Source organism: Lissotriton vulgaris, chromosome 2_1 (assembly GCF_964263255.1).
Source record: "Lissotriton vulgaris chromosome 2_1, aLisVul1.2, whole genome shotgun sequence".
NCBI classification, from domain to species: domain Eukaryota; kingdom Metazoa; phylum Chordata; class Amphibia; order Caudata; family Salamandridae; genus Lissotriton; species Lissotriton vulgaris.
In genome coordinates this window covers 215,698,231-215,723,932 of record NC_141687.1, presented here as the reverse complement: position 1 = coordinate 215,723,932, position 25,702 = coordinate 215,698,231, and the positions used below count along the sequence as shown (strand labels likewise).

The window sequence follows — 25,702 nt, the reverse complement described above, 5'->3', positions numbered from 1 at the left end:
GATATGCTACTCTCTGGCCGGTAAAGAACCTCCAGAGGGTTTGAGGGCTCATTCCACTAGAACAAAGTCTACTACTTCTGCTTTGTCTAGAGGTGTTCCTGTAGAGGATATTTGTAGAGCGGCAACTTGGGCCTCTCTCCACACTTTCGCAAAGCATTACTGCTTAGATTCCGAGGTGAGGAGGGATGGTTATTTTGCGCGCTCTGTCCTTCAGGATTTCTTGGTATAGAAGGGTGGACACCCTCCTCCGGGAGTGGGGACTTCTGTGGGAATCTATTCACAAGGTAAGGAATGCACTGGCAAATGTACCCATCAGAAGAACAAGTTACTTACCTTCGGTAACGCTTTTTCAGGTGGATACAGTATCTGCCTGTGGATTCCTTACATGCCGCCCCGCCTCCCTGTTGGCCACCCTTGTTTACCTACAATAATGGCAATGTTATAAAGTATATATGTTACTTTCAAAAGTAGTGTGTTATTCTATTTGCTTAACTACATTGTCTTCACACTCTGTGTGTTACTTTGATTATTTGGTACTGTGTACACTGTATATATCTACTGTTGTCGGTGCGTCCGTGTGCCTTGAAGGTACGGAAAAAAGGGCAGAACTGATGTCATCACGCCGACGTAGGCCTATTATGGAGTCGGTGATGTCAACGGAGCCACGCGCGATGCCGTGCTTCTGTGACGTCGTCCATGTCGGCGTTAGAGCTACAAAAGAATTTCCGAATGTTGCTGACGCAGGGTGGTATTCACAAGGTGAGGAATCCACAGGCGGATACTGTTCACCAGAAAAAGCGTTACCGAAGGTAAGTAACTTGTTCTTTGTAACTAGTCAACGTGCAATATTCAAAAGGGGTACTTAGACACCAAGCTGTGAAGCACCAAACATTTACTTGACAGAGGGATTAGTACATCAGATGTATTCGATTCAAATTCCTAACAAAAGCTACTTTTCCTAAAAACTGATAAATATTGTTTTAATACCATTACTTGATTGTTGTAAATACATATTTTCTAGTTCAGAATAACAGTGGTAGGAGTGTGCAATGTTTCTAAGCTTTTCCCCTGCAAACCTAATATTGTTCAAATAGTTTAAAAGGAAACATAAATGTTCAAAATTAGGATTGATAGAAAATATTCTGCAAAATCTTACTTTCAGCTTTAGAGTTTTTAGCAAAAACCTGTTTTGCAGGTTGTTTTGGTTGCGGGTGGATTTTGTCAAAGGTGACAAACTTTCTGGAGCAATGAAGACACACACATAATCACTAAATTTAGAAAATAAATATTTTGATTAAAGTGTAGTCATATTAGCTTTTAACTTTTCATTTCACATTCAAAATAATTGTAACTTGGTAGAGAAGTGATTAAGTCATAATGTATTTCATCAAAATATAATTCTAGCCACATTCAAATGTGTGGGATATATATTTAAAGCTCAGTTGATACATTTTTTGTTTGTGCATATTGGTTAGCATTTTAAAATCACGTGGACATTTTTCTTAGAGCCTGGTGCAGAAAGAAATTGTTTCAGAATTGATATCAAATTAAATTCATGAACATTCACAAATGCCTTCCACAGTCTCTTTAAGAATATAATTACCTATTGGGGCTCTTTAAACAAAGAGAGTACTTTGGCAAATTATATGCAGAACAGAATTTGCGCTAGATTTGTGACTCAATCTTTCAGGTTCTCTCTCAGCTGACTGTGCTAATGGTCAAGCCATGAGCTTTGAATGCAGAATATTGCATTATTTATGCATACTGTGTTTTGGAACCTAACAGGTACAATGAAGAACAAGATTTTCCAAATATTTCCTTCACCTGTTTTCATTTTCGTTCCCCAAGGTGAACAATGTTAATGACATCACTTCCTCGAGTGTTAGCATTACTAAGTTGAATATGCCTTACAGTGAAATGATCTTAACACCTCCTCACTGACCCCATACAATCGAATTATTATCTCTCCACAAGGCTTGGAGGTTGGGATATGAATGATGCTCTGATTGGACCTTACTGCGAGGGGGAACTTTTCAGAAACCTTGGTGGTTATTGACGACTGTAGACCAGAGGAAGACCTGCTTGCCAACCAGTTGTAGGACACCTGGGATGCTCTCAGCTGAACCAGAGATAGAGGGCAATGACATAAGCTGGTTAAATCCAATCATCTTTACCGTGTGTCTTCTGCTACTCCAAAACCCAACCTAATCCCAAAGAAATAGCTGACATAGTCCTTCAAGAAAAAAACCCTGGCCATTTACTGTCTGATATTTAGAGTAGAAAGCACTGGTCAACAGTAGGTAATCACTAACTAAAGCAAACTCACCTGTGTGCACGCTTACCATGCAAATTCAATCTACTTTTCGTTTGGTACTGACATGGGAGAGTTGAGAACAGTCTAGCATATACAAACTGTGCTTTCTACGTTTATGCTGTATTATAGTTTTTATAACAGAAGAACATTTTTTGACTTTTGCTTAATCTGGGGGCAAAGTGTTCATCACACACTGACACAGAGTTTTAGGACCTTCTTAGAAGCTTTTTGTATAGTGTGCACATTATTTCACTCAATGGTAATTGGCATGAAGAGTACACTGTAATTCAATTATATAACTTTGTATCTAGCACATGCCCCAATAGGGAAAAATACTCAAGCGTCATCTTCCCTTTTAAATTCACCATGAACAAAAAAACAACTCAAAAGAAATTTACATGTTGGTAAAGAAAACAATCTTGCATTACTGTGGAAAAGAGCCAACATCAGCAAAACACACAAAAGCAAAATTCTAAAACAACACCACGACAATGAAAGAAAGAAAGGAAGAAGGAAGTATCTAGTTTGCATTTCTGTACATTGCAAAAGAAACTAGTAGAAAGTTCTTGGGAAAACACCCCCTCCCCCTGAAAGGGAATCAAATATTACCCGCTTTTTCGAACGACAAGCTAAAGAGAAACAGATCAGATTAAAAACTGTGACTTGGCTTGGAGAAACGATTCACAAGATCCTGGTTTTATCAAACCACAACCATGGTTTTTCAAAATGTATGCCACTGTTTCAACAGATGGGGTGGTAAAGAGATGGTAGGAGGTGGAATGTAAAACAGATATGGTAAGAGTTATCTTCCTCTTTCAATCACTAGAGTTTAAACTTTAGTTGTTTTGTGCCACAACAGTCTTGTCTTTCAGCACAGCAACTCCCATGGCATTCCTAATACATTAAAGTAAGATGTATATCTTCAGAATGAAAACTATCACTAAACAAGTGCAATGGGGCGCATATGGGAGGGATTTCATATTACTAGAGAAAGTCGATGTGCACTCTAACGCAGGATAGGAGAGGTGGATGTTAAGGTGTGAGTATGTGAAAATCAGTGAGACACTTGTTTGGGCATTCTTATAAATCTGTGGACACCTTCCATTCTGTAACAATGTGTGCTGTTAAATGTATCATATACATACTGTCATTACTTTTCCATTTAAGTCGCTGATTATGTAGTTGGGTGTGACTGAGCTTTAGACGGACTCCATTCGTTTCCCAAGCAGGATGAGATTTCCAGTATTTTGGATTGTTTGCCGGAAGGGCTGCATTTGTTGACTCACCAAATAGTAAAATCATTGATGTTTCCAGATTGACCCACCAGAATGCAAAAAATCCCCAATGAAATTCATTCAGTATATGAAGATGTATTTTAATACATATTCATGGAAGATATGCTGGAAACTTGACTGGATTTTAGTATTCAGTTGTTCAACTACTCCGGTACTACTTCTGGCCAGGCAAATGTGCGGTGATGAGATGACTAGTAGGTTGATAGAAACAATGTGTAGCTAGATACAGATCTGTTACTATTTAGTCTTTTATTTTAGGGCACTACACAGTAAGAACATATTTTATTCAACAACAGGAGTGCTTAGCATTGATCTACCTTTTGTAGTTCTGCCTACTGTCCTGACTGCGGTCTTGAAACCCATAAAGTAATGAGCCAAAATCTGGCAATTACTTAGCAGATGACCATTGAGTATATGTTGCCTTCTTAAGCCAACAATTGCAGAACTGTGCGCTAGACCAAATACCTAGTCAATTTTAAACAGCACTTTATTACTTTCGCAAAATAGGAATATTTGGGTTTCAGGTATGTCCTCACCTGAAGTCTTCAGGAATGTCCTCTCTCGGAGTGTGTGTTCACCTCTCAACCTGTTGTTTGTGGTAATGCATACTTGCTAGGTGTATAGATCAGTGGTGTGTAGTCTTCTCCTCATCAGTGGTTAGTGGTTTCCTCCTAGTGGTGCGTGGCAATGTCCTCATCTGCAATACTTGGTGTTTCTTCACCTTTGCTTCTGATTACATTCCCATATGAAGTTTGTAGGAAGACCCCCACCAATGATGTGTTAACAACCATATTAACTGGGAAGTGTGAAACTCTTTGGTTGTCTCGGACTCACCTGTACTGTGTGGTCACCTTCTAACCTGCACTATGCAATCATCTTTTATACTCTGAACTGTCCAATCCGAGGAAATATTGTTTTTTTGTCTCTGCCAACAACGGGCCCTAATTGCAGTTATATTTTGCGTATGTTGCCTGCAAGTTCTGCCATAGTGAAATCTTTCAGATGCACCCCTTCCTCCTCAAGTATGAAGTATGTCTGAAACATGAAAATTTAGCATACATCCCCTTAACCCTAGTATGTATAATTGGCTTTCTCCATCAGATTATGATGGTTCGCAAAAATAATGAATTAGTATAGCATAACAAAATGTTAACAAAATCTTGATACACCACAGTTGCACATGTATGTCAATCCAGAAACTTTTCCGTGTGTGGCCAGCATTTGGCCATCATTTCCATGTCCTGAGGAAGAACTAGTTCTTTAGCCCGAAACATATTGAACAAAGATAGTTGCTAGAATTGACTACATATCTTTTAGAATTGGAAACAGTGGTTTGTTTATGTGGATGGAATCAACTGAAAAAGACATTCCCCTCGACATGGTTGAAGACTGGTAGACATAAGTATATTATAATACATGAAGAAGGACTATCACGGGATTCGTAGGGTAATTGCTTTAAAAATAAAAACCTAGTGAAACAAATTTAAAGGGGAGTATGCCATTTAGTGAATGGAATGACTCTTCGTGAAATGAATAAATCACTTGGTTGCTAAGATTTCATGGGCCTTTATAGTGGACTGGACTCTGTAGGCCACCTAACAGATAAAAATATAAAAAATGTAGTAAAAATTGTTTGTTAATTAAGTGGTGCCACCAGTATTACAATAACACATTGACAGTACTGCATCCCTTGGTGGGGGGATCCTCTCTCTCTTCCACAATAATATACTGCACATGAATGTGTAAATACTGTGCCCCTCCATCAGCACAGGTGTGAAAGATGCTCCCCTTCCTCCGGAGTAGGGCCTTTAACACAGGTATGTCAGTGTTTTACTCCGTATGGTAGAGAATCCTTTACCTCCGCCGCAACAGCAATCGGGACTCACCATACGCTAAATGAGACACTGAATCGCTTTGGTAGGTTGCAGGCCAGCCACAATAGTATATTTAAAAGATTAACAATAAAAAGATTTGGTGTTAGTTCATGAATTTTTTGCTTGACCTGTACTCCGTATGCAGTTTTAAGTTTTGCACCGACTGCTGAGTCTGCTTGCTTACAGCAGCTTTAAATATAAATGCACGTACTGTATCAATGTGCCTATAATGTACTATTACAGCAGTGGTATGGTTGGTGTGCATGATGCTTGCTGCTCTACTAGTTCTGAACTTCTGTATCAATAACAAGATTATTGGGTATACTTTTGCTTTTTGCTCAGTCATTACTCTCTCGTGCAGCCATGGCAGGTATGGTTGGTGTACTTATTTTGTTTACAAGGAGGTTTGTACTTTTGCAGTTGTGGTAGGTTTAATGTGTGTGTCCTTTCCTGTTTTTTCCAGGTCTGCACTGCCCTAGCCATGGAAGTTTTTATGTATGTACTTTGATAGTTTAGCAGACACGCATTCTTGCAGTGGAGGCAGTTTTGGTGTGAATGTACATTTTCTTCTGTTTGCCAGGTGTATATTCTTTCATTCATGGCAAGTTTAGTGTGTGTACTTTCTCAGTAAAGCAAACATCTCGTATTGCAGGAGTGGCAGATTTGATTTAGGCTTTCCTTCTCTGTCGGCTCCATAGTCTTATAGGCAGAACATGTTTGTGTGTGCTTTCTGTGTTTGCCATGTTTATGCTTTTGCAACAAAGGCAGTTTTAGTGTTTGTGTCTTTCCTCTGTTTGCCAAGGAATGTACTCCTGTGCCAGTGTGCTTACTTGGCTGGAAGGCATGTACAATTGTAGCAGTGATGACAGGTTTATTGTGTCGTTCTCGGTTTGATAGATGATTAGCTTTGCAGTAGTATCTGGTTTATTGAGTGTGCAATCTCTGTATGCAAGGCCAATAGTCGTGCATCAGAGAAGGTTCGGTGTGTTTCTGCACCTCTTGTTTGTCAGTACTGCACCCTTCTGGCAGTGCTGGCATCAAAATGCACATTCTTTTCTGTCTCTGATGATTGGATGTGCCCTCCTGCGGAAGTCTTATGATTTTTATTAAGAACATATTGAAATGTTACCTGATTAACTTTATGAAGCGGTTAGGAAATACTTCTCTGTCCAGTTGTTTTTGGGCTGCATAATTGGTGCTTGAGGCTTTGTGTATACAGCATGGTTGGGGTATCTATGTTTGAGTACAGTCAATCACTCTTTCTCCGAAATGTCATCCTGAGAACAAGTCTTTACTACATAGGACATGAGCTACGTACTCGACACCCCTAAACTCTGGGTGATTGACTGAGGAAGAGGATGAGGTTATGGGGGAGGGAATGTTTTGGAGAGGAAAAAAGGTGGAGGCGGAAGGCATGGGGAAGGAGTGAGGAAAGAACAGAATACGTACAGCTTGCGACTTATCTCCCAGGGTGGCGTGACCCTGACGGCCATTGTGGGTGCCGGCCTTGTGCCCGTTCTGGTGGGGCGTGGCAGACCGGCTGTGGCACGTGTGGGAAGAAGGACTGCGGCTGGACTGGTGGCTGCTGGGGTGCTGGCCATCCTCTCGGTGCTTGGGGCTGTACCTGTGAAAGTAAAAGCTGGTGAATTGTTTAGGTCTGAACATTACACTCATTGAAAGGCAACGTCAAATAATGGGTGAAGGTCTTACTTGGGAATCTATGGCAATGTAAAGGTTTAGTGGTACATGGTTATTTTTTAATGCTTTATAAGCTTGGCATCGTCAGATATTGGATTGCCAAAATACAATTCTTTTTTACGCTAAATAACAAATTTCGTTAAAAATTATCTCTTCACATTATTTCATTCTTTTCATTATTGTTCATTACTGATTGACGGAACATTGATTGGATTTACTATTCACAGCTCAAAAATTTGAGTGTACTGAATATTTTGATAATTAAGTATTCTTCCTGTATATTAGTTTTGCATATCTTCATAACCTGTATGGATTTAACTACTTGGCAGATCGATGATTGAAGCCCTAAGTACAACATAAGTGAGAGTGTACATGCACATCCAGCTGATTGAACTTCAATACGTAAATTGTTTGCTGTCCTAAAAATGGGTACCTTCTTGGCCTGAGAATATTTCAGGGACTCTACATGTTTACAAATGTCTTGCTCCCTGCACGAAGGAAGATGTCAGGTCTTTTTTACTTGTCTGCAATGATTGTGCTCTGTATTTTTTCTGTATTGATCACTAAAGCTTTTTTAGACACTAAAAAGTAACTTTTATTTTCAATTTTGTTTTTCTCTGGAACTAGCCACTTGCTGATGGAGCAATGAACATAATGTGAATCTAGAACAGTCTCTAGCAACAACATTATTGCTGATGTAACTTTTTCTTCCGGTGTTATTGTTTTTGAGGTTTATGATGTCTACTAAGGAGGTTTGTTCCTATATTTTCTACTCTTACTCACTAAAACATGTATGTAAATGGTGCCAGTTACACTGAAACTGAATACTTATGACCTGACTTTGAGACATGGCATGTAGACCAGGTGATGTTTTTTTTTTTGGTGGTAGTCTATACAAAATACAATAGTAGTTGCAATCCAGCCAGGTTTGAGCCCCATTCCAAGCAAGGTTCTGCTCAAGAGTCAGCACTGTTGATCAGGTCTTTAGATTTGCTCTTACATATTGGAAATATATGCTGATACGGAAGGAACATTTTTATGTGACATTTGTAGACCTAGGAGCAGTATTTGATTTAGTGCCCAGGGATTTACTTTGGAAGGTGATGAGGAACCTGATGACTTACTATCTGCTATTGTTAGATTCTACCATGAGAATTGTTCTCATGTGAGATGGAGTGCTAGTGGTGTACTGGCCGAGAGAATACCGATAGGAAGAGGAGTGAGGAATGGGTGTGTGTCAGCGACAATGCTTTTCTCACTTCATGTTAATGATGTGATCATGTATACATAATACCCCAACATTAGATGGCAGAAAAGAGCCTGGTTTACTTTTTTTGTTGCAGATAATATGATCCTCATAGCTAAAACCCCTATGGGCTTCCAATCTCTTTTAAAAAGATTTTCTAATTTTTTTGCCCAGAGAAGTCTTGAATTGAACACTTCTAAAACAAATGATATGGTGCTCAAGGCACAGAAGGCCCAAAAGAGAAAGCTCATTTGGGTTGTGATGGCCTAGAGCAAGTCAGTAATTGTGACTATCTGAGGATCGGGTTAGCTGATCATTTCTCTTGGACACTGCAAGTAAAAAAGAACAGTTTATTAATTTAACACAGAGTGTTTTCTATTTTAAATATGTTCAGGGCTACAAGGTCAAGAACGGTAACTCCTGTCCAGGGTGTGTATAGGGCTAAAGCGCAAAGTCCAGTTTTATATGGGGCAGAAGTATAGGGTTCACAAGCAACTGACACCCTAGTTGTATCTGAGAAAAGACCTGTACAGTCTCTGGTAAATGTCCCAGATAGTACTCTGATGCTTCCTTTAGTTTTAGATATGACCCAAAAGAGAATATATCATCCAGTGGCCCTGAAGCCATTGCTGTACTAACTTATGGTGTGGATCAACCCTGAAATGGAAGACTATATGAATAGGTTGATGGATTGCTTTCCCTGGTTCGAGCGTCTAAAATCCCGTGGTTCCAACATGTACATACTTGGAACTATAAATTAGAGCTAAGAGACCTAAGAACTCTGTATGTTAAATTCAGTCTTGGAACCCTATTTTAAAACTGTTTTACCAATAAATGTGATAAAGGTATTCAGAATCAAGGAATTTGCCCCACATTTTATGCTTCTGTAGAAACTGGAGCAAAATCAACAATTGATGGACAGAATGCAGAACAATGTCATACATTCACCCCAGTAGAGAGATCTGGGTCTAAATCCATCGTTTTTTTGCACTCCACACCACCCCAGTTTAGACATGGCCATATGCAAATCAGCCTAGACCCTGTGCCTCATGGGAACAGTCCAGCCCGAACTGCCAAGCCATGTCTTACCTTGACCGGAATCAAGCATCCTAGGACCGGTTTCTGGCTATCAGCTGTCTTCAGCCAGGTTAGCTTGACTCCAGTGGTGTGGAGAGCATGGGACTCACGTCTGAGCATACCCATCCCACTCGGGGTGACAAATGCAAAAACAACAGTTGATGGACAGAATGCAGAACAATGTCATACATTCATCTGAGATCTGGGCCGAAATCCATCGTTTTTTTGCACTCCACACCACCTCAGTTCAGACTGTAGAAACTGGAGCAAATGTTTTGTATTTTTGTCCAACTAATCGAGAAGTCTAACACAGGTGTCTAAGGACAGTTTGCAGGACCTTTGGCAATAGCCAGCATCTAAATGTCATTAGGATTCTTAAAACTGTTTTGTCTCATTATAATGTATATGACAAATTGTATGTATTAGGTACTGCTTGGTTTTCTCAGAAATCTATCCTGAATTCTACTCACGCATATAACTGCTCTTGGGACTTTAAAATCAATTTTACAATTGATTTGTCTGATTGCACTGTTTATGCTGTGAGTAAGGTTTTAGGGACTGCTTGGTTTGTATTGAAGTTTATCTGGATATTATTGTAGAAACATAAGCTGTATATTTATGAGGTTTTATTGTGTTGATATTTTAGGGATTTTCTTTATCCGAAATAAACATGATGGTCGGTGAGAGAATATAACAGTCCCTATTCCTGCCAGCTTCTCATCAGAATAGTACTGGGATCACATTGTTAAGAATGATAACCATCAAAGAAAATGTCACAGTTGTCAGAGGAAACACCATCTTGGAACTAAATATTTTGATACAAATGGCCTGAATACTCACACTACTGGCAATTTTACAGCATGATGTTATAATGTATAGCTCACTCTTCATCTGCTTTTAATATTGTAAAGTCTTTTCTAACTGAAATTATTTAAAATTCAAGCAGTGATGGGTTCATTGTCACAACACCCAGGTCCTACCTGCCAGGAGACTTTCCGCTGCTGTAGTCGGAAGAGGGTGACGGGCTATGAGAACTGCAGCTGCTGTGGCGATGGGACCTCTGTGATGGTGACCCTGTCCGTGACCTGTTGGAAGATAGAGGCAGAAGAAATCAAAGCATCCATTATTTGTGTCCTGCCTGAAGTCTAACACAAACAACGACTCAAAACATTCCACCTACTGTTTCAAAACCTTCACACTGCCGAGCAGCTACAGAAGTTACAGTGGTTTTTTACAGATTCTTTATTAAAGTAAAATGACTTTACCTCAAACTAGAGGTCGAAGAGGATACCCTTTTGAGATTACGTATTTAAAAAGTAAAAATAATTGCGGGCATGGCTTGGACGCCGAAGGAAATGGCCGCACTGCAGTGAGCTCCGAGGCGGCGCTGGAGGTTTTCCTCCAAGACCTTAAGGGCATACTTGTAATGAAAGCCATCAACAAATGATACCAGCACCTGTTTTCGACTATTAAAAGCTTCCTTGCGGTAAGCGGAAGCTTCTTTTTGCATTTATTTCTGCCGTTGCGTTTCCCTCTGGGATTTGCGGCCCCCATTCTGTTTTTGCTGTCAGGGTGTTTTTTTCCATAGAAATGAAAAATAAGGGGCTGTTTAAGCCATGGAGTCATCAAATTTGAAGTTTTGCTGGATATTTAGAGGTCAATATTAATGTTTTCACACTGGAGTTACTTATATTTATCCCTCAATGGTCTTGAGGTATTTAGTTATTTACAATCATTTTTGAAGTACCTTCTGGAATTTTTTGAATATTGTTTCCCTTATCCTTATTTGTGATCGGAACTCCTCAACATAAAACATAAACTATCATTGCTGCTGTTCTGCTGTGCATGTTTGTCAGCCTTCTTTGATATTTCTGGCTATGTGTTCCCTCTATCGCTACGTAATGTATGGGGAGAACAAAACCTGCTTGTTGCTCTGTCAACAGCTCTTTTTCGTCTGTGGTTGATTATAACCCTTTTTCTGACCTTCAAGATAACATGGTGGATTCAGAACAAGTCACAACAACAACAAATCCCTCACCTTCAAATATTCCACTTCCTAGTTCCAGAATGACATCTAAATTATCAGGAACATCTGCCCTTTCTTTGGGGAAGAGGGTTAAAAAAGATCACCTTCACCAACTATATCTCCTCCTTCAATCTCTATAGAAACAATCCTTGAGGAATTTGGAGCACTTAAACCTTACATGGAAGAGACTAATAATCGTCTTCATGGTCACATATGGAGAGTAGGGTTGTTCATCTAGAAATTAAAGTGGGAACTTTTCACTTTTGTTGCCAATCAAGTTCCCCCTATGCAATCTCAGACCTCGCATCTTCAAAATTAGATTGAGAACCTTGAAAATCGCAATCAATGCAATAATCTACATATACACAGCTTAGTAGACAGACTTGAAGGACCCAGTCCTCTCTCCTTTTTCTAATCCTTTCTCCTTAAACTTCTGGATCTTCCTGAATCTCTGCCACTAAACATTCAAAGGGCTCAGCGTTTCGTTCATGCTCCTCAGTCTGCATCTTCATCGGATAAGCCAAGAGGAGTTATTTTATATTTTTTAGAATACACAGACTTGCTGAAGGTCCTTCAAGCAGTCAATGTTAAAGGAAGAATATCCTGGCACCGCTCTACCCTTTTCTTTTCGCCAGACTATGCTAAAACAACAGCGCACAGATGGAAGAAAGTTTTGGAAATGAGGCCAACACTACGAGACATCAATGCTAGATTCGGTCTTATCAATCCTTGCCTGTTTAAAGTTACTTATAAGAACAAGACCACGACCTATGAAGACCCTTGTCCTCTTCAACGATTTCTGGTTAATTGTAGGCTGGAAGATATGGAAATTACTAGACCTACTGTTTAAAGTATTTCAGTAATTTTTGTTATTTTCTTAATATAGGTCTGGTTATATGTTTTATACTTTTTATGTTTTGTCTGTTAGCATTCGCATAACTGTTTTCTCCTTTTTTGAAGGTTCTGCCCTTGTTATAAGTCATTCATGTGACTCCTTTCACGTTTTCGACAATACTCCTCCTTCCTCCCGTGCCCGTCACTGAAAGTTCCAGTCCTTGTACCGTTTTCCCCCTTTGTGGCCCCATGACCCCAGAAATTTGTGTGTTTTTTTCTGGTATGTTGATTTTTATATTTTATATATGAGTTTTGTCTTCCTATCTCTTTTTTGCTTCATCATGTTTCTGTCTCCCTCTCCTTCTTTCTTTTTTCGGAACTTGTTATTCTGATATAGGATCCATATTGGTCTCCGACCATGCACCAGTCACCCTTGATTTAGATATCCTACCACCCCCTCAGGGAAATAAATGATAGAGATTTAATAACTCTCTTCTCCTAGATTTGCAATTTACACGCAACTTTGAACAATTTATTAACACATTTTTCGAAGAAAATGAATCTCCTGATCTATCTCCTCAAATTATTTGGGATACTTTAAAAGCCACTTCTGGAGATTTTATTATTAATTTTGTTTCCCAGAAACGGAAATCTGTTCCCAATAAACTTAAAGAACTTAACTCACACATTAAGCAATTAGAATACTCTTTTTCTAACTCTCGCTCTGAACATACCATGAGAGACCTAGTGTCTGCTAAATTTGAGTTTAATATGCTTTGTACAGAAAGGACTAATTCCTACCTACTCAAATCCAGTGTGAAATATTATGGGGGTCAGAATAAAGCAGGAAAACTTCTTGCTAACTATCTTTAAAATTAAGAAAGAACGATTCTATTTAATCCCTACAAACCAAAATACACATAAAAATGAAGGCATTCTTTTGGAATTCACAACATTTTATCAGGCCCTATATACCGCTGAATCTCAATCTAATTCCCATGATATTCTTCATTATTTATCATCCATCCCTCTTTCCTCACGTATTGTGTTCTTCTTTAAACTGATTTTATGATTAAATTTGAGCAACTGTTTTTACTTCTGTATAGCATGCTTTTATGATTTTTAATGATCGAATAAAGTGGTTTTGACTCCTCACGTCTTGACATTGACTTTTCTATATAGGAAAAGAATATTTTAATCCAGGTTATTTCTACTGCTAGTCGTTTTATTAAACGTGGCAAAGTTCCCGGACCTGATGGTTTCCCCATTGAATTCTATTCACCCTTTCGTCACTTTTGTGACCTAAATTACATCAACATTTCCTTTATTTTTATATCCTCTCATACATTGGGTAGCTCATTTCAAGAGGCTTTGATATGGCTCAATCCCAAAGATAACAAGGACCACTGATTGTGTAAAAACTATTGTCCTATTTCTCTAATTAATCTAGATTATAAAATGTTTGCAAAAATATTGCCCTTTGCTTAGATAAATTATTACCCCAACTGATTGGAAGAGAACAATGTGGTTTCATCAAAGGTAGACAGCTTTCGGACAATACTCGATTACTTTTTAACGTGCTTATAAGATCCAAATCGTATAATTCTTCTTTGGCAGCTATTTCTCTAGAGGCGGAAAAAGCGTTTGATAGAGTAAGTTGGTCTTTTAGGGCCATATGTATCAAGCCAAATTGACTTCGCAAATGCCGAAATTCGCAAAATTTCGGCGTTTGCGAATGCAATTTGGACTAATGGTATGTATCAAGGAAATCTGCTTGCAAAATAAGGAATCGCAAAATTTGCGATTCCTTATTTTGCGATTGCATTTAAGGAATCGCAAATTTTGCGATTCCTTAAATGCAATGTAAGAAGCCAAAAAAATTCGCAAATTGGCCTTAAAGAATCGTAAATTACCACCAACTTCTAGTTGGTGGTAAGTTGCGAATTCCTTGAAAAATGCATATTTTTGCATTTTTCAAAGTGCCATGTGACGCACATACATGCCCTTAGGGCATGTATGTGTGCCACATGTGCACCCATGCATATTTCATGGGTGTAACAGGGTGTCCTTTCGACACCCCTGCACCCTTAAAAATATTCTCAATTCGCGATTAGCAAATTGGGAATCGCAAATTTCCCATTCATTCCTATGGGCCTCCTGGCCCATAGAAATGAATGGGAAAGTATTCCTTAATTGCGAATTCGCAATTTACGAATTCGCAATTAAGGAATATCAAGAAATGGCTAAAAAATTTGCGATTTTCTTGATACATAGCGATTCTGAAATAGCGATTTCTTAAAAATCGCTATTACAGAATCGTTAATTGCTACCTTCATACATATGGCCCCTATTTTCTCTACGCTTTCCTGGTTTGGTTTTTGTCCTAACTTTATTAATTATGTTTCTTTGTAATATTGTTCACCTAAGTCATCAATTTTAGTTAATGGTCTTATGTCCCCTTTTTTACCCTCTTCATTGAGGTATTCGGCAAAGTTGTCCGCTCTCTCCTTTATTAGGTCTCGCTCTGCGATTGCAGGCCAAAGGCCTGCTGTCGCAAAGCGAGACTATTGTAATCATTCTGGCTTTCAAGGACTAAATAGGAGAGGACAAGAGACTGGCACGAGCACGCAGCAGCCTGCCGGAATCGGATCAGGTCGCGCGCTCCGATTCCGGCAGGCTCTTCACAACACAGGCACAACACACATACAGCCTCCCCCCCCCCCCGCCGCGCATACACACACACATACAGAACCCCCCCCCGCCGAGCATACACACACGCACGCACACACATACACAGAGAGCCCCCTAGCACTTACACACACATCCCCTACCTCGTCTCGGCGTCTTCGCGCTCCCTTACCCCCGCTCCTCCACTGGTCCTTCTTCTGTGTCTATGCTGTAGATCTCCCATGAAGTGTTAACGCTGGAGTACGCAGGAAGGTCTCGGACACGTCTCCTTATTTCCGGATGACACACACACACGTGAGGTTATCTACTCCCTCGCCTCGACCGTCTCATAATCGTGATGCACACAACTTCGTATACATATGTTACGCTGCAGCATCTTATTGGCAGTTGATGAGCCGGCCGGCGACACTGCTTGGGTGGCAGGCTTGTTGTGCCAGACACCAATGGGACGTGCTGGGGGTTGTAGTTCACAAGTTGGACGAATCTACTTTTCATTCCATGGGCGCACAGGCATGAGGAGGTGAGGCTGAGACTGCAGCTCCCGGCATACCATTCGCCACGAGTCCTGGGAGCAGTGAGTAATAGAGCATGTTTTGCAGCCGGGCTCATGTGTAGTTGCTGCAGGGATCGGTGTGCGACCGGGAGGAGTGTTTATGTACTTCGGTGTCTGCGTAGCAAGTGAGACGACTGCTCTGGCGGAGGGAGTATCACATTAAACTTCTACTTGTAAGTAAAAGGCAGCGAAAGTTACTTCTTTTGGAAGTTGGCGTAGGCTTTTGATGCCCGGACTGTCACTTCTGCACATGACAGCCACATAGAAGAAGCGAGTGAGATGTCACGCTGTCTATTGGTAGTAAATTAAGTCATTACCCAACCTGCTCTTTGTATCATCCCAAACTGCTGCTAGTTCCTTTTACTTCTGGGCAGTCACGTGCGCCCTATTTTAATACTTTGAAGTACTCACGACTGCGGTAATCCTGATCGCTAGACTTTAAAGATGGTCGGTCCGAATTTGATTTCACTCTGGGCTCTAGGACAGACGTCTCGCTGAACTCGTATCCTTGGAGGTCTGGTGATCTCCGCCTCAATTAAAGGAAATACAACTCGAACACCCCACCTCGCAGCGCAAAAAGCAAGGGAAGTTTTAGGCAAGGTTAACCTAATAAGCCAAGGTCTGGAAAATATTTAGTTTGACAGGAATAGGACTTTGACGCGCAGGGTCTGTGTGTGTGGGGAGGGGGGTGGTATGTTATGAAGACATAGGCGAGATATCAACAATGCCAAAGAGTAACTTCCACATAAAAGATGAACTCCCATGTGATTCTAGCAAAATCAATTAACCTTCACGTGCCTACAAAAATATGAATATATCCCTATGTAATGTAATTGGTGCTCCAATGCCTTCGGGTCGAGTGCGCCCTTTATAAAACAGCAAACAAGAAAAAAAAGCATTTGCAATGCAATAGGTCTTTCAGTTGTGAGAGTTTGAGCTATTGGCACTGTAAATGACAATGCCTTTTATTTATGTGTTGGTTTTTAAAACATAAATAAAAGGCAATGTCATTTACAATGCCAATAGCTCAAACTTTAATATTGCGAGACCTATTGCATTGTAAATGCTTGTTATTTATTCTTGCTTTGGAACCTTTTCTAATAAAAATGAGTTCTAATTCACATATTACGGGGTTCACTTATGAAGACGCTAGGCTTAAACTTTTATGTGTATGCCAATGATATTTTGCTTCTTATTTCTTACCCACAATCATCCTTACTAGCTTTTTTAAGTAGATAATTATGTGTTTGTCTTGGGATATACATTAAATGCAGATAATTTGAAATCCTCCCTCTAAATAAGTTATGTTTTCATGCCGATTTCAGTTTGTCTTCCTTTCATTGGAATCCAGATAGGATTAAATATCTAGGTTTGTGGTTCTCTGATACTGGTAAAGATACTATAACCTTTCATTTTAAAATGCTACACACAGTCCTTCTTTTGTATACATCTTATTGGAATCCTTTGTTTTTATCCTGGCTGGGTCGTCTTGACACTATACAAATGATCCTAGTACCTATTATATTGTTCTATATTACAAATATACCAGTTAATTTTCCTCAGTCTCATTTTGAAAAGATATATTCTGTTTTATCTAACTTTTTATGGAATAATAAAAAGCTTAGGATGTCACTTCTTAAACTTAAAAAACCTAAGCATGTGGGGGAATTAATTTTCCAGATTTCCATAAATACCACTTAGCCTTTTGTCTTAAACAAACATCATTTTTATTACAAGAAAATTATTCTACACTCTCTCCTTTATGGGCACACATTGAGAAATCAACTTGGTAAGTGGTTGACAGATTTTCTTACGGATAGAACTCAAACGGTTACCTTGGGGACCTTTAGATCTAATACCCCCAAAGTCATCAAGGGGTACCGCTGGGCTCTTGTTTGAGCGCTACTCTCTTTAACATTTATGTTACCCCCTTAGCCAAACTTATGAGGAACCTAGGGTTCAGTCCCATTTCATACGTGGACGAAACCCAGCTTCTCCTCACCTTTGATAACAAGCATTTGCAATGCAATAGGTCTCGCATTTACGCGAGTTTGAGCTATTGACATTGCAAATAACAATGCCTTTTATTTTTGTTTTTAAAACATAAATAAAAGGCATTGCGATTTACAATAGCTTAACCTTACATAAATGCAAGACCTATTGCATTGCAAATACTTTTTTTTTTCAAAAATCCCTCTTTCAAAATATTGCATCTACCCTTGGTGCATTTCTAAAAACTCCTTAAACCAGATCGGATCAATTGTACGGAGGACCAAACCTGATCATTAAAGTGCATTTACCCTGCCTTTAGCGCTGAACACTGGTGAGAGACGAGTCCATACGGAGGGTGTGCAGCACAGCAGTTTTATTTGTAATCCACTGAATCCTTTATTTCACATACACAATCAAGACAGGGACAGGCTAACTGAGGTTGTACAGCCAAGTTTGAAAACACGACTTTTCACCCAACAGCTGGCTCTACCCTTTAGTTACCAGAGCAGTTCTAGCACCAGAAGGCCCCGTTGTGGATAACAGGGCACTCTGCAATAACCAAAAATAAATCAAATAAACAATCCTCTCTACTAGGTGGGCAATGCCGACCTCACTGAGTGGTAGCGGAGTACTGGTGAGAGTTGTAGCAAGCCACTAATAGTGTACTTCCTGTGCAAGAACGACACACTAAATGTCACTGGGCATGCAAACAACCTGGTGTGCAAAGTAGGTGCGGCGCAGTTGGGATTGCAGCTACTGGACAGAAATGCCCAGTGCGGTTCAGAGCCTTCATGGCAATCTTCGCATTTCTATTGCCTAAATATCCGTTGAGGGGCACAACTCACCTAAAGCTACTCATTCTGGATGCAGGCCACCCACAACTCTAGACAGAAGGAGCACTCCCATATTTGGACTGACATTCATGAAATGGCATGAACAGACCCTTCACATAATTACTCACTCCACGCCGCCTGCATTTTTTCAGTGACAAATCTGATGTTCTTGCCACTTCACACGCATGCCGAGCATGTATTGTTCGCGTCTCTCAACACCCCTGGGTCTAAGAAAATGCCTCATGACTCAAAGGAGACAACGGCCAGGTTTATATGAAAGTGCTGAAGCTTACAGTGACCTCTTTCAGAAGTTATTCATACAACCAGTGCCAATGAACGTGCGCACATCGAACATGCTAAGAATCTTTCCGAAACCAAAGGGAGGTAACTTTTATGCAGTGCTCGGGGTTTTCGATAATCTGGGTCGAACTCACAAAATTTTAGAACCCGGCTCTGACTCAAAAAAGCACTTTTCTTCTTTTGCAAGTCTCGGTGGCTCCAGGAGATGCGAGCAGTCTACTTTGTAAATTCGGTGGGGTGCTCTGCCCTCCCAGTAACATTTGACCTGTGAGGAAAGCCATTGATAACGTGCCATGGGTAAATGGCTAATATTTCTGCTGATGGTGTGAACGAATAGCTGACACTGAAGTGGTAGACAAATGAAGGAATAAATCGTACGTCGTTTGTGTTGGTAATTGTGAAACCTGACAGACGACACGAGCTGTGGTTATTATCGACTTTGCTCCAGGGCAGCCTGACTCTGTTGTACTGCGATGTGTTTGTCTGCTGCTCCTCCGATGCTCCAGTCTTCACCCTGCCTCGTCTTCTCCCGGTCTTTGTGTCCCACCGTGCATCAAGTTAAGTTTCTATTCCAGAGAAAGTGAAAGTGAAAGCTAAGACCAGCTTAGTCTGCAGCTGCTGACTGCACCTTCAGTGTTCGGGAAGGATACAGAGGGTGCGGCGCAAGCTTGGGGTGGAGAGGGGTGCGTCAAAGGCAATAGCCCAAAAAAAAGCCAAACATAACACAGCACTGGAAAGGCAGCGCAGGACACATGGCATGGAATAAATCAAACGACCACCCAGCGGCGCAATTCTTCTCAAGGAGAGGTTAGATAAGGCCATCCATATATTAAACTTTAGCAGTGATCACATACATAAAAGTACATTTCCCGGATTTCTCTAGTTTCGTTGTCCATGCAAGCTTCCCCAGCTCACGGGGAGGGCGGGACGGCAGAATGTATCAGAGTCGTGATTGGTCCACTGCTGTTTACACCTCGCTTCCATTGGCGGCAGCTGCCTGACGCCCCTCTGGGTAGGCTGCACGGTAAGATCCGGCCGTGGGAGTGGAAGAGACCCGTGTGTGTCAGGCTGGGCACTTGTACCCATGGAGGACGCCGAGGGGGCTGTGGCAGGGGGGCAGGTCGGAGACTTTCATGGTGACGAGGAGATCATCGAGGTGTTGGAGCTGAATGACGACGACCAGGACCCGGGTACTGAGGGGGCGCAGTGGGGTCAGGGGTACAAGTTGTGCTGTCTGGACTCACAATTTCAAAGGTTGGCTTTTTCGAAAGTAGGAATGAAGCGGCGGCGGTGGGGGCGGGGGGGGTCTCTGTGTGTGTGTGTGTGTGTAAGTGCGTGTGCGCGCGCACGTGTGTGTGTCTGTGTGCATGCACGTGCGTTAGGCTGACTTGCTGGGAATGTGGACGGAGCCGACGTGCGCGTACACGCAGGCAAATCCAGCAGAAGAGAAGCGCGTGGCACATGCTTGTCCTTCATTCCCCCGAGTCAGATGACTATAAGTCTCCAGCCTGGACGCATCCTTCGGATGCTAATTCCAGGCGAGCCCTAAAAACTAACCTGATATACATCTCATCTTCTCTGAAGGCATGAAGACCATTGCTGCCTGGATGAGAACTAATTCCTACAATTGAATGCAGAGAAATCGTAGATCATGCTGTGTGGAGGAGCGGCTATAAGCTGGATTCCCAGATGGTGGCCAGAGGAACTGGGCAATGCCCCATCTCCTAAGGAAGTGGTCAAGAATCTGGGAATCACAATTGACCAGAACCTCACTATCGATGCTGGCGCCACTACTACTACTGGTACCTGCTTCTACACACTCAGTCTACTTAGAAGAATCTTCCCCCTGTTACCTTCCTCTACCAAAAAAACATTGTGCAAGCCCTAGTACTAACTCGCTTGGACTATTGTAACGCACTGTTGGCATCGGCCAATGAAGCCTCCCTAAACAAGCTACAAGTTGTACAGAACACTGCTGCCCGTCTGGTAGCAAAAGCTCCACCCAGAACAGCTTTTACTCCCATTCTCAAAAAACTCCACTGGCTCCCTGTGAGAAAGCGGGTGAAATTTAAGATAGGCTGCACTGTTTTTAAAAGCCCTTAGTGAACAGGGGCGTTCCTACCTATCTGCTAAACTCATCAAATACATCCCCTCACGGCCCCTCCGATCTGGGTCCAAGCTCCTCCTATGCACCCCTAAAATTAAAAAGGCTTGCAAGGGTGGCAAAGCCTTTACACATCTTGCTCTTGCTATCTGGAACGAGCTGCCCCTCCAGATTCGCAACTACCAGAGCCTCTCTCATTTTAGGAAGCTTCTGAAAACTCATCTTTTCTGATTCCCTTAGGTCTGGCTACTGCACTCCGTCCTAAGTGAGAGATACCCCGTTGGGGCGAATCAGCGCTATATAAACTAATATTAAACTAATAATAATAATATCCTTTTTTCTTTGATGGAATGTTTGTCTTTCACTTCTAGACCCTTATCCTTAACCCTTCTAATTTTTAAAAACACATGCAAAATGTTATCTCATATTTTTATTTCTTATAAAGCTTTTAAAGATACATTTTTACACTCATCAATTTGGTATAACACCTCTATTAAAATAAAGAATAGAATGATATTCTGGACGGATTGGTATTCCAGAGGTTTTAAATGGATACATCATTTTTACAAGAAGGTACCTGCTTGCCATTTCTAGTAATACAGTTTTTTTTTTCCTTTCCAGACTTGTATGAAGTCACATACCGCTTGCTTATATCAGCAACTCAATACTCTTATAGCAAACTTTCTCTTAATCAAATAACCTCTCCTTCACCTCCTCCTATTCATAACTTATTGTATGTGTTCCCTTCCGCATCCCAATTATATAAACACCTTACACTGATTTCGGAAGACAGAGTTAAAACAGAGATAGAGAATTTGGGGGAAATTGATTTGCAAACTACTTTCTCCATTCCAACTTAGCATAAAATCTATGTTAAAATAAGAAAATCTTCTAGAACGGCTAATGCAATTCAAACCTTATTTTTCATTTATAACCGCCTTTTGATCACTCCTGTTACCCGACATAAAATAGACTCTGCAGTCCCTTTTAACTGTTGGTCTTGTTCTCAAACCCTTAGCAGACCTTAAACACATGCTCTTTGTATTTCCTCTTATTTAAGAATTTTAGTTGAAGGTTTGGCAAGAAATAAAAATGATCTTTAACACGCAAGTCCCATTTAATTTTGCTAACATGGAAATATACTTCTCAGGTATCCTTTCAGGCATGGTGGTATGGATTCTGCTACAATTATAGGCTTGATAGAGCATATGTCTATCCAGTTGCATTTGCTATTAAAATGGGTCTCTTAAGGTTACCCATAACTTCTTTCTTAAACATTTCTGCTCGCAATTCACAGTTACATAACCCTAGAATTGAAGAAGTACCTAAACCTCCATGAATTATTCTCTAGTAATGATATTTTAATTTATTGGTTTTATGCCATTTTTATTTTATTTTAGATTGCTTTTATGTTGATACAGAATGAATGCACTTCTTTCAGATAGTGCTTTGTATTTCATATTTGTGATGACATGCTTTTTGTTTTTCTGTATTCTAATTGCATATTATAAAAATTCTATTTGTGAAAACTTTGCCAGGCGGCTTTTATGTTTGATGGCGCCATCAATCAAGCTTTTAACACATTGGCATGAACCACGACGGCTCCTTCCAGTGATAAGAGATGTTCAAAAGTCCAGCAGCCATCTCTAAATGCAGACCATGGGTACTCCATCAGGGTGACAGAATATTTCACTCTGTGGCCTTGACGGAGTGAAATCTGTACTCTGAACTCAAGATCATGTCCTAAGCCCCTTTTTACCCAATTTAAAAGTAGATAAATATCTAAGTGCCCCATTTCTTAATTCATTGGTGGAAACTTGGCACTCATTTTATATTATTATTTTATATTATTTTGTATCATAAGTCTTTCACATAGAGCAAAAGACAGAAAGGTAGAAAGGGAAGAGAAATATAGGAATGGAAAACTAGGAAAATATGAGGGTAGAGCTATTTTAAGGTATGAGCAGTTGACCAGGACCCCCTGGTAAATAGGTCGGACAGTCAGAAAACTCTCTCGCTTTCTTTTTGTCTCTGTCTCTCTCTCTCGGTCTGTCTCTTTCTCTATCACGACATCTTTCCCCCTTTCTACCTCTCTCTCTCTACCTATCCTTGCCTCGCCACTATTTACCTTTCTATACACGCATATCATCTCTCTCTCCCATCTTAATCAATCCCATTTCCCTCTCTCTTTTTCGCTCTATCTTACTTTTATCCCCCCTTGTCTACCGTGCATCTCTTTCAGCTGACTCCCACTCTTCCTACCTCATCTTTCTCTGCTTCATCGCCCGCTCTCTACTTCTCTGTCTTATTGTATGTTTCATGTCTGTATCCTTACTTATCCTAAGTTGTTGTGACTCACCCCCTTTAATTCTCCCTCCTTCTTTCACTATAAGCATCTACCTCTCTCTGTGTGGACACACGATCTCTATATCTCTAGTATCTCTTCCTCAACTCTACTACAATACTCCTCTCTACTGTACCTCTTTCGACCTGTCTATGCCCACCTCTGCATCCCTAACTCTATTACCCCACTCAGTACCTCATCACTGTTACCTCACCTCTCTACCTTATTTCTCTCTCTTTCTCACATCTCTCAAAACCTCACCTTTTTCTGCCTGCCATCTTTCTCTCTCACTACCTAACCTCTATGTTCAACTCACCATTTATTTGATATACTACCTCCCTTGTTTTTCTACCTCTGTTCATTCGATCAAACTACTGTCCTTACTGTGCTTCTTTCCCCTCACCTCTTTCTCTACTGAATATTTTTCTTCCATCACTCTCTGTCCCTCCTCCTTTATGAGTCTCTCCACCTTACCACACTAGCTCTCCTTTACTCTCTCTCTACCACAAGATCAACCTCACCTCTCTCTCCACCTAACTCGTCTCTGCACTTCACCATTTCTCTTTTTACTGCCAATATCTTTCTACTCTCAAACTTCTCTCCCCCTACCTCGTCTCTGCACTTCACCTCTTCTCTATTTACGACCAATATCTATTTCTACCCTCAGTTTTATCTCCCTAGCTCGTTTCTGCACTTCACCTCTTCTCTATTTACGTGCATTATCTATTTCTACCCTCACACTTCTCTATCTCTGGCTCGTCTCTGCACCTCACCTCTTCTCTGTTTAATCCCAATAGCTATTTCTACCCTCACACTTCTCTCTCCCTAGCTCGTCTCTGCACTTCACCCTCTCTCTGTTTACTCCCAATATCTATTTCTACCCTCACACTTCTCTATCCCTAGCTCATCTCTGGACCGCCTCTTCTCTATTTACTCCCAATGTCTATTTCTACCCTCACACTTCTCTCTCCCTAGCTCGTCTCTGCACTTCACTCTCTCTCTGTTTACTCCCAATATCTATTTCTACCCTCACACTTCTCTATCCCTAGCTCATCTCTGCACCGCCTCTTCTCTATTTACTCCCAATGTCTATTTCTACCCTCACACTTCTCTATACCTAGCTCGTCTTTGGACCGCACCTCTTCTCTATTTACTCCCTATACCTATTTCTACCCTCACACTTCTCTCTTCCTAACTCACTATTCTTCTTACCAGGATACCTTTCTAAGCCTCACTACTCACTTTGCCCGTCTGTCAACCTCACCGCTTTGTCTCCACATCTCTCTGCCTCTCACAAAATTCCCCTCTTTCTAACTTACTCACGCTCTCCCTCATTCCTCTGTGTACTCTACCCCTCTACATTAGATATCATTTCCTTCTCCTATTTCTGGATCTCTCTGCCTCACTCTTAACCTATACCTCTACCTCTGTCTCTACCTGCTTCTTCTCCTTCCTACCTCACTGTACCCCTCTTTCTGGCTAGATCGCCTTTCTCTTTTTAACTTATATCTTTCCCGGGCCCACCTATCTACCTCATCTTTGGCTCTACCTCCTTCTACTTCAGCCCTCTAATTATCCTGTTTCTTCACCTCTCAGTCCTTCTCTTGTCTCCTGCTGCCTGCCACATATTTTACTAATCAGGACTAGGGGTTATGTAGTATCTTCATAAAATACAAGAGAATTTAAGTAGAATTTCAATATTCCTTATTGGATAAAGGTTACATGCGCTACTGGTTACTATCTACCCAGAGAAGTGTATACAAAGAAAAAGAGGAGGGACATGACTGGAAGAAATGTTATCACATTTTACAGATGACATGGTGAAAATCCTCAGGACAGGGCTCTAATTTACTCTGCTGCAGCGAGATTGTCAGTGGTGAAGGTTGTCAGTGGTGAAGGACCATTTATTCGCAATTATGACTAACCGACATTCAAAACTGCAGTTCCAAGCAGTAGGTGCATATGTCTTATTTTAACACTGGTCAACTAAACATCCATCAAATACCCGCTTATGGTTTTTTCCTACAATCCGAGGACCGGGCAGATGAGACACTGAATTCCATCTAAAATATGTTTGTTTAAAGCAAAAAAAGATTCAATAGCAAAAAGGAAATGCCTTTATCAAAGCTTGTTGAAGCTTTCATTTAATGTTATGTGACTGTCCGATGTGTAACGACTTGATCATTCAGCTGTTATTGTATTGGCTGACCCGGAATGAATAACATCGGCAGGGATGTCACAATCTCAGTCTTGCCTAGGGTTCCAAAAACCCTTAACGTCACATTGGTTTGGTTACAAAGAGTGAGAGCAGGGATGGAGCAGAACGTACGAAAGTGAGCTAAAGAGACAGAAAGTGTAAACTGACGTAAGAAAGAGGCAGGATACATGGACCAAAGACCAGGGTGCCTTTGTACTTAGCATTCAGTGGCTCTGGTAACCCGTTCCTAAGAAAAAGTTAATGAACCTGAGCTTTTTTTAAAAAAAATTCTAAAGAAGGGATGGAAACATCGTGGCGCAAGGGCCT

At 40.8% G+C, this 25,702-nt stretch overlaps 1 protein-coding gene across 2 annotated transcripts in view; it reads right to left on the bottom strand.

Annotated features, from left to right (window-relative positions):
* SRRM3 (serine/arginine repetitive matrix 3) overlaps positions 1–25,702 on the bottom strand; it is a 354,881-nt gene that overhangs the window by 78,666 nt on the left and 250,513 nt on the right. For both annotated transcript variants that reach the window (XM_086954780.1, XM_086954781.1), the window contains 2 exons: positions 10,485–10,589; positions 6,933–7,107 (listed from right to left, as the gene is read on the bottom strand). In XM_086954780.1, the coding sequence (XP_086810906.1) occupies positions 6,933–7,107; positions 10,485–10,589 (280 nt within the window). The remainder of the gene's footprint in view (positions 1–6,932; positions 7,108–10,484; positions 10,590–25,702) is intronic.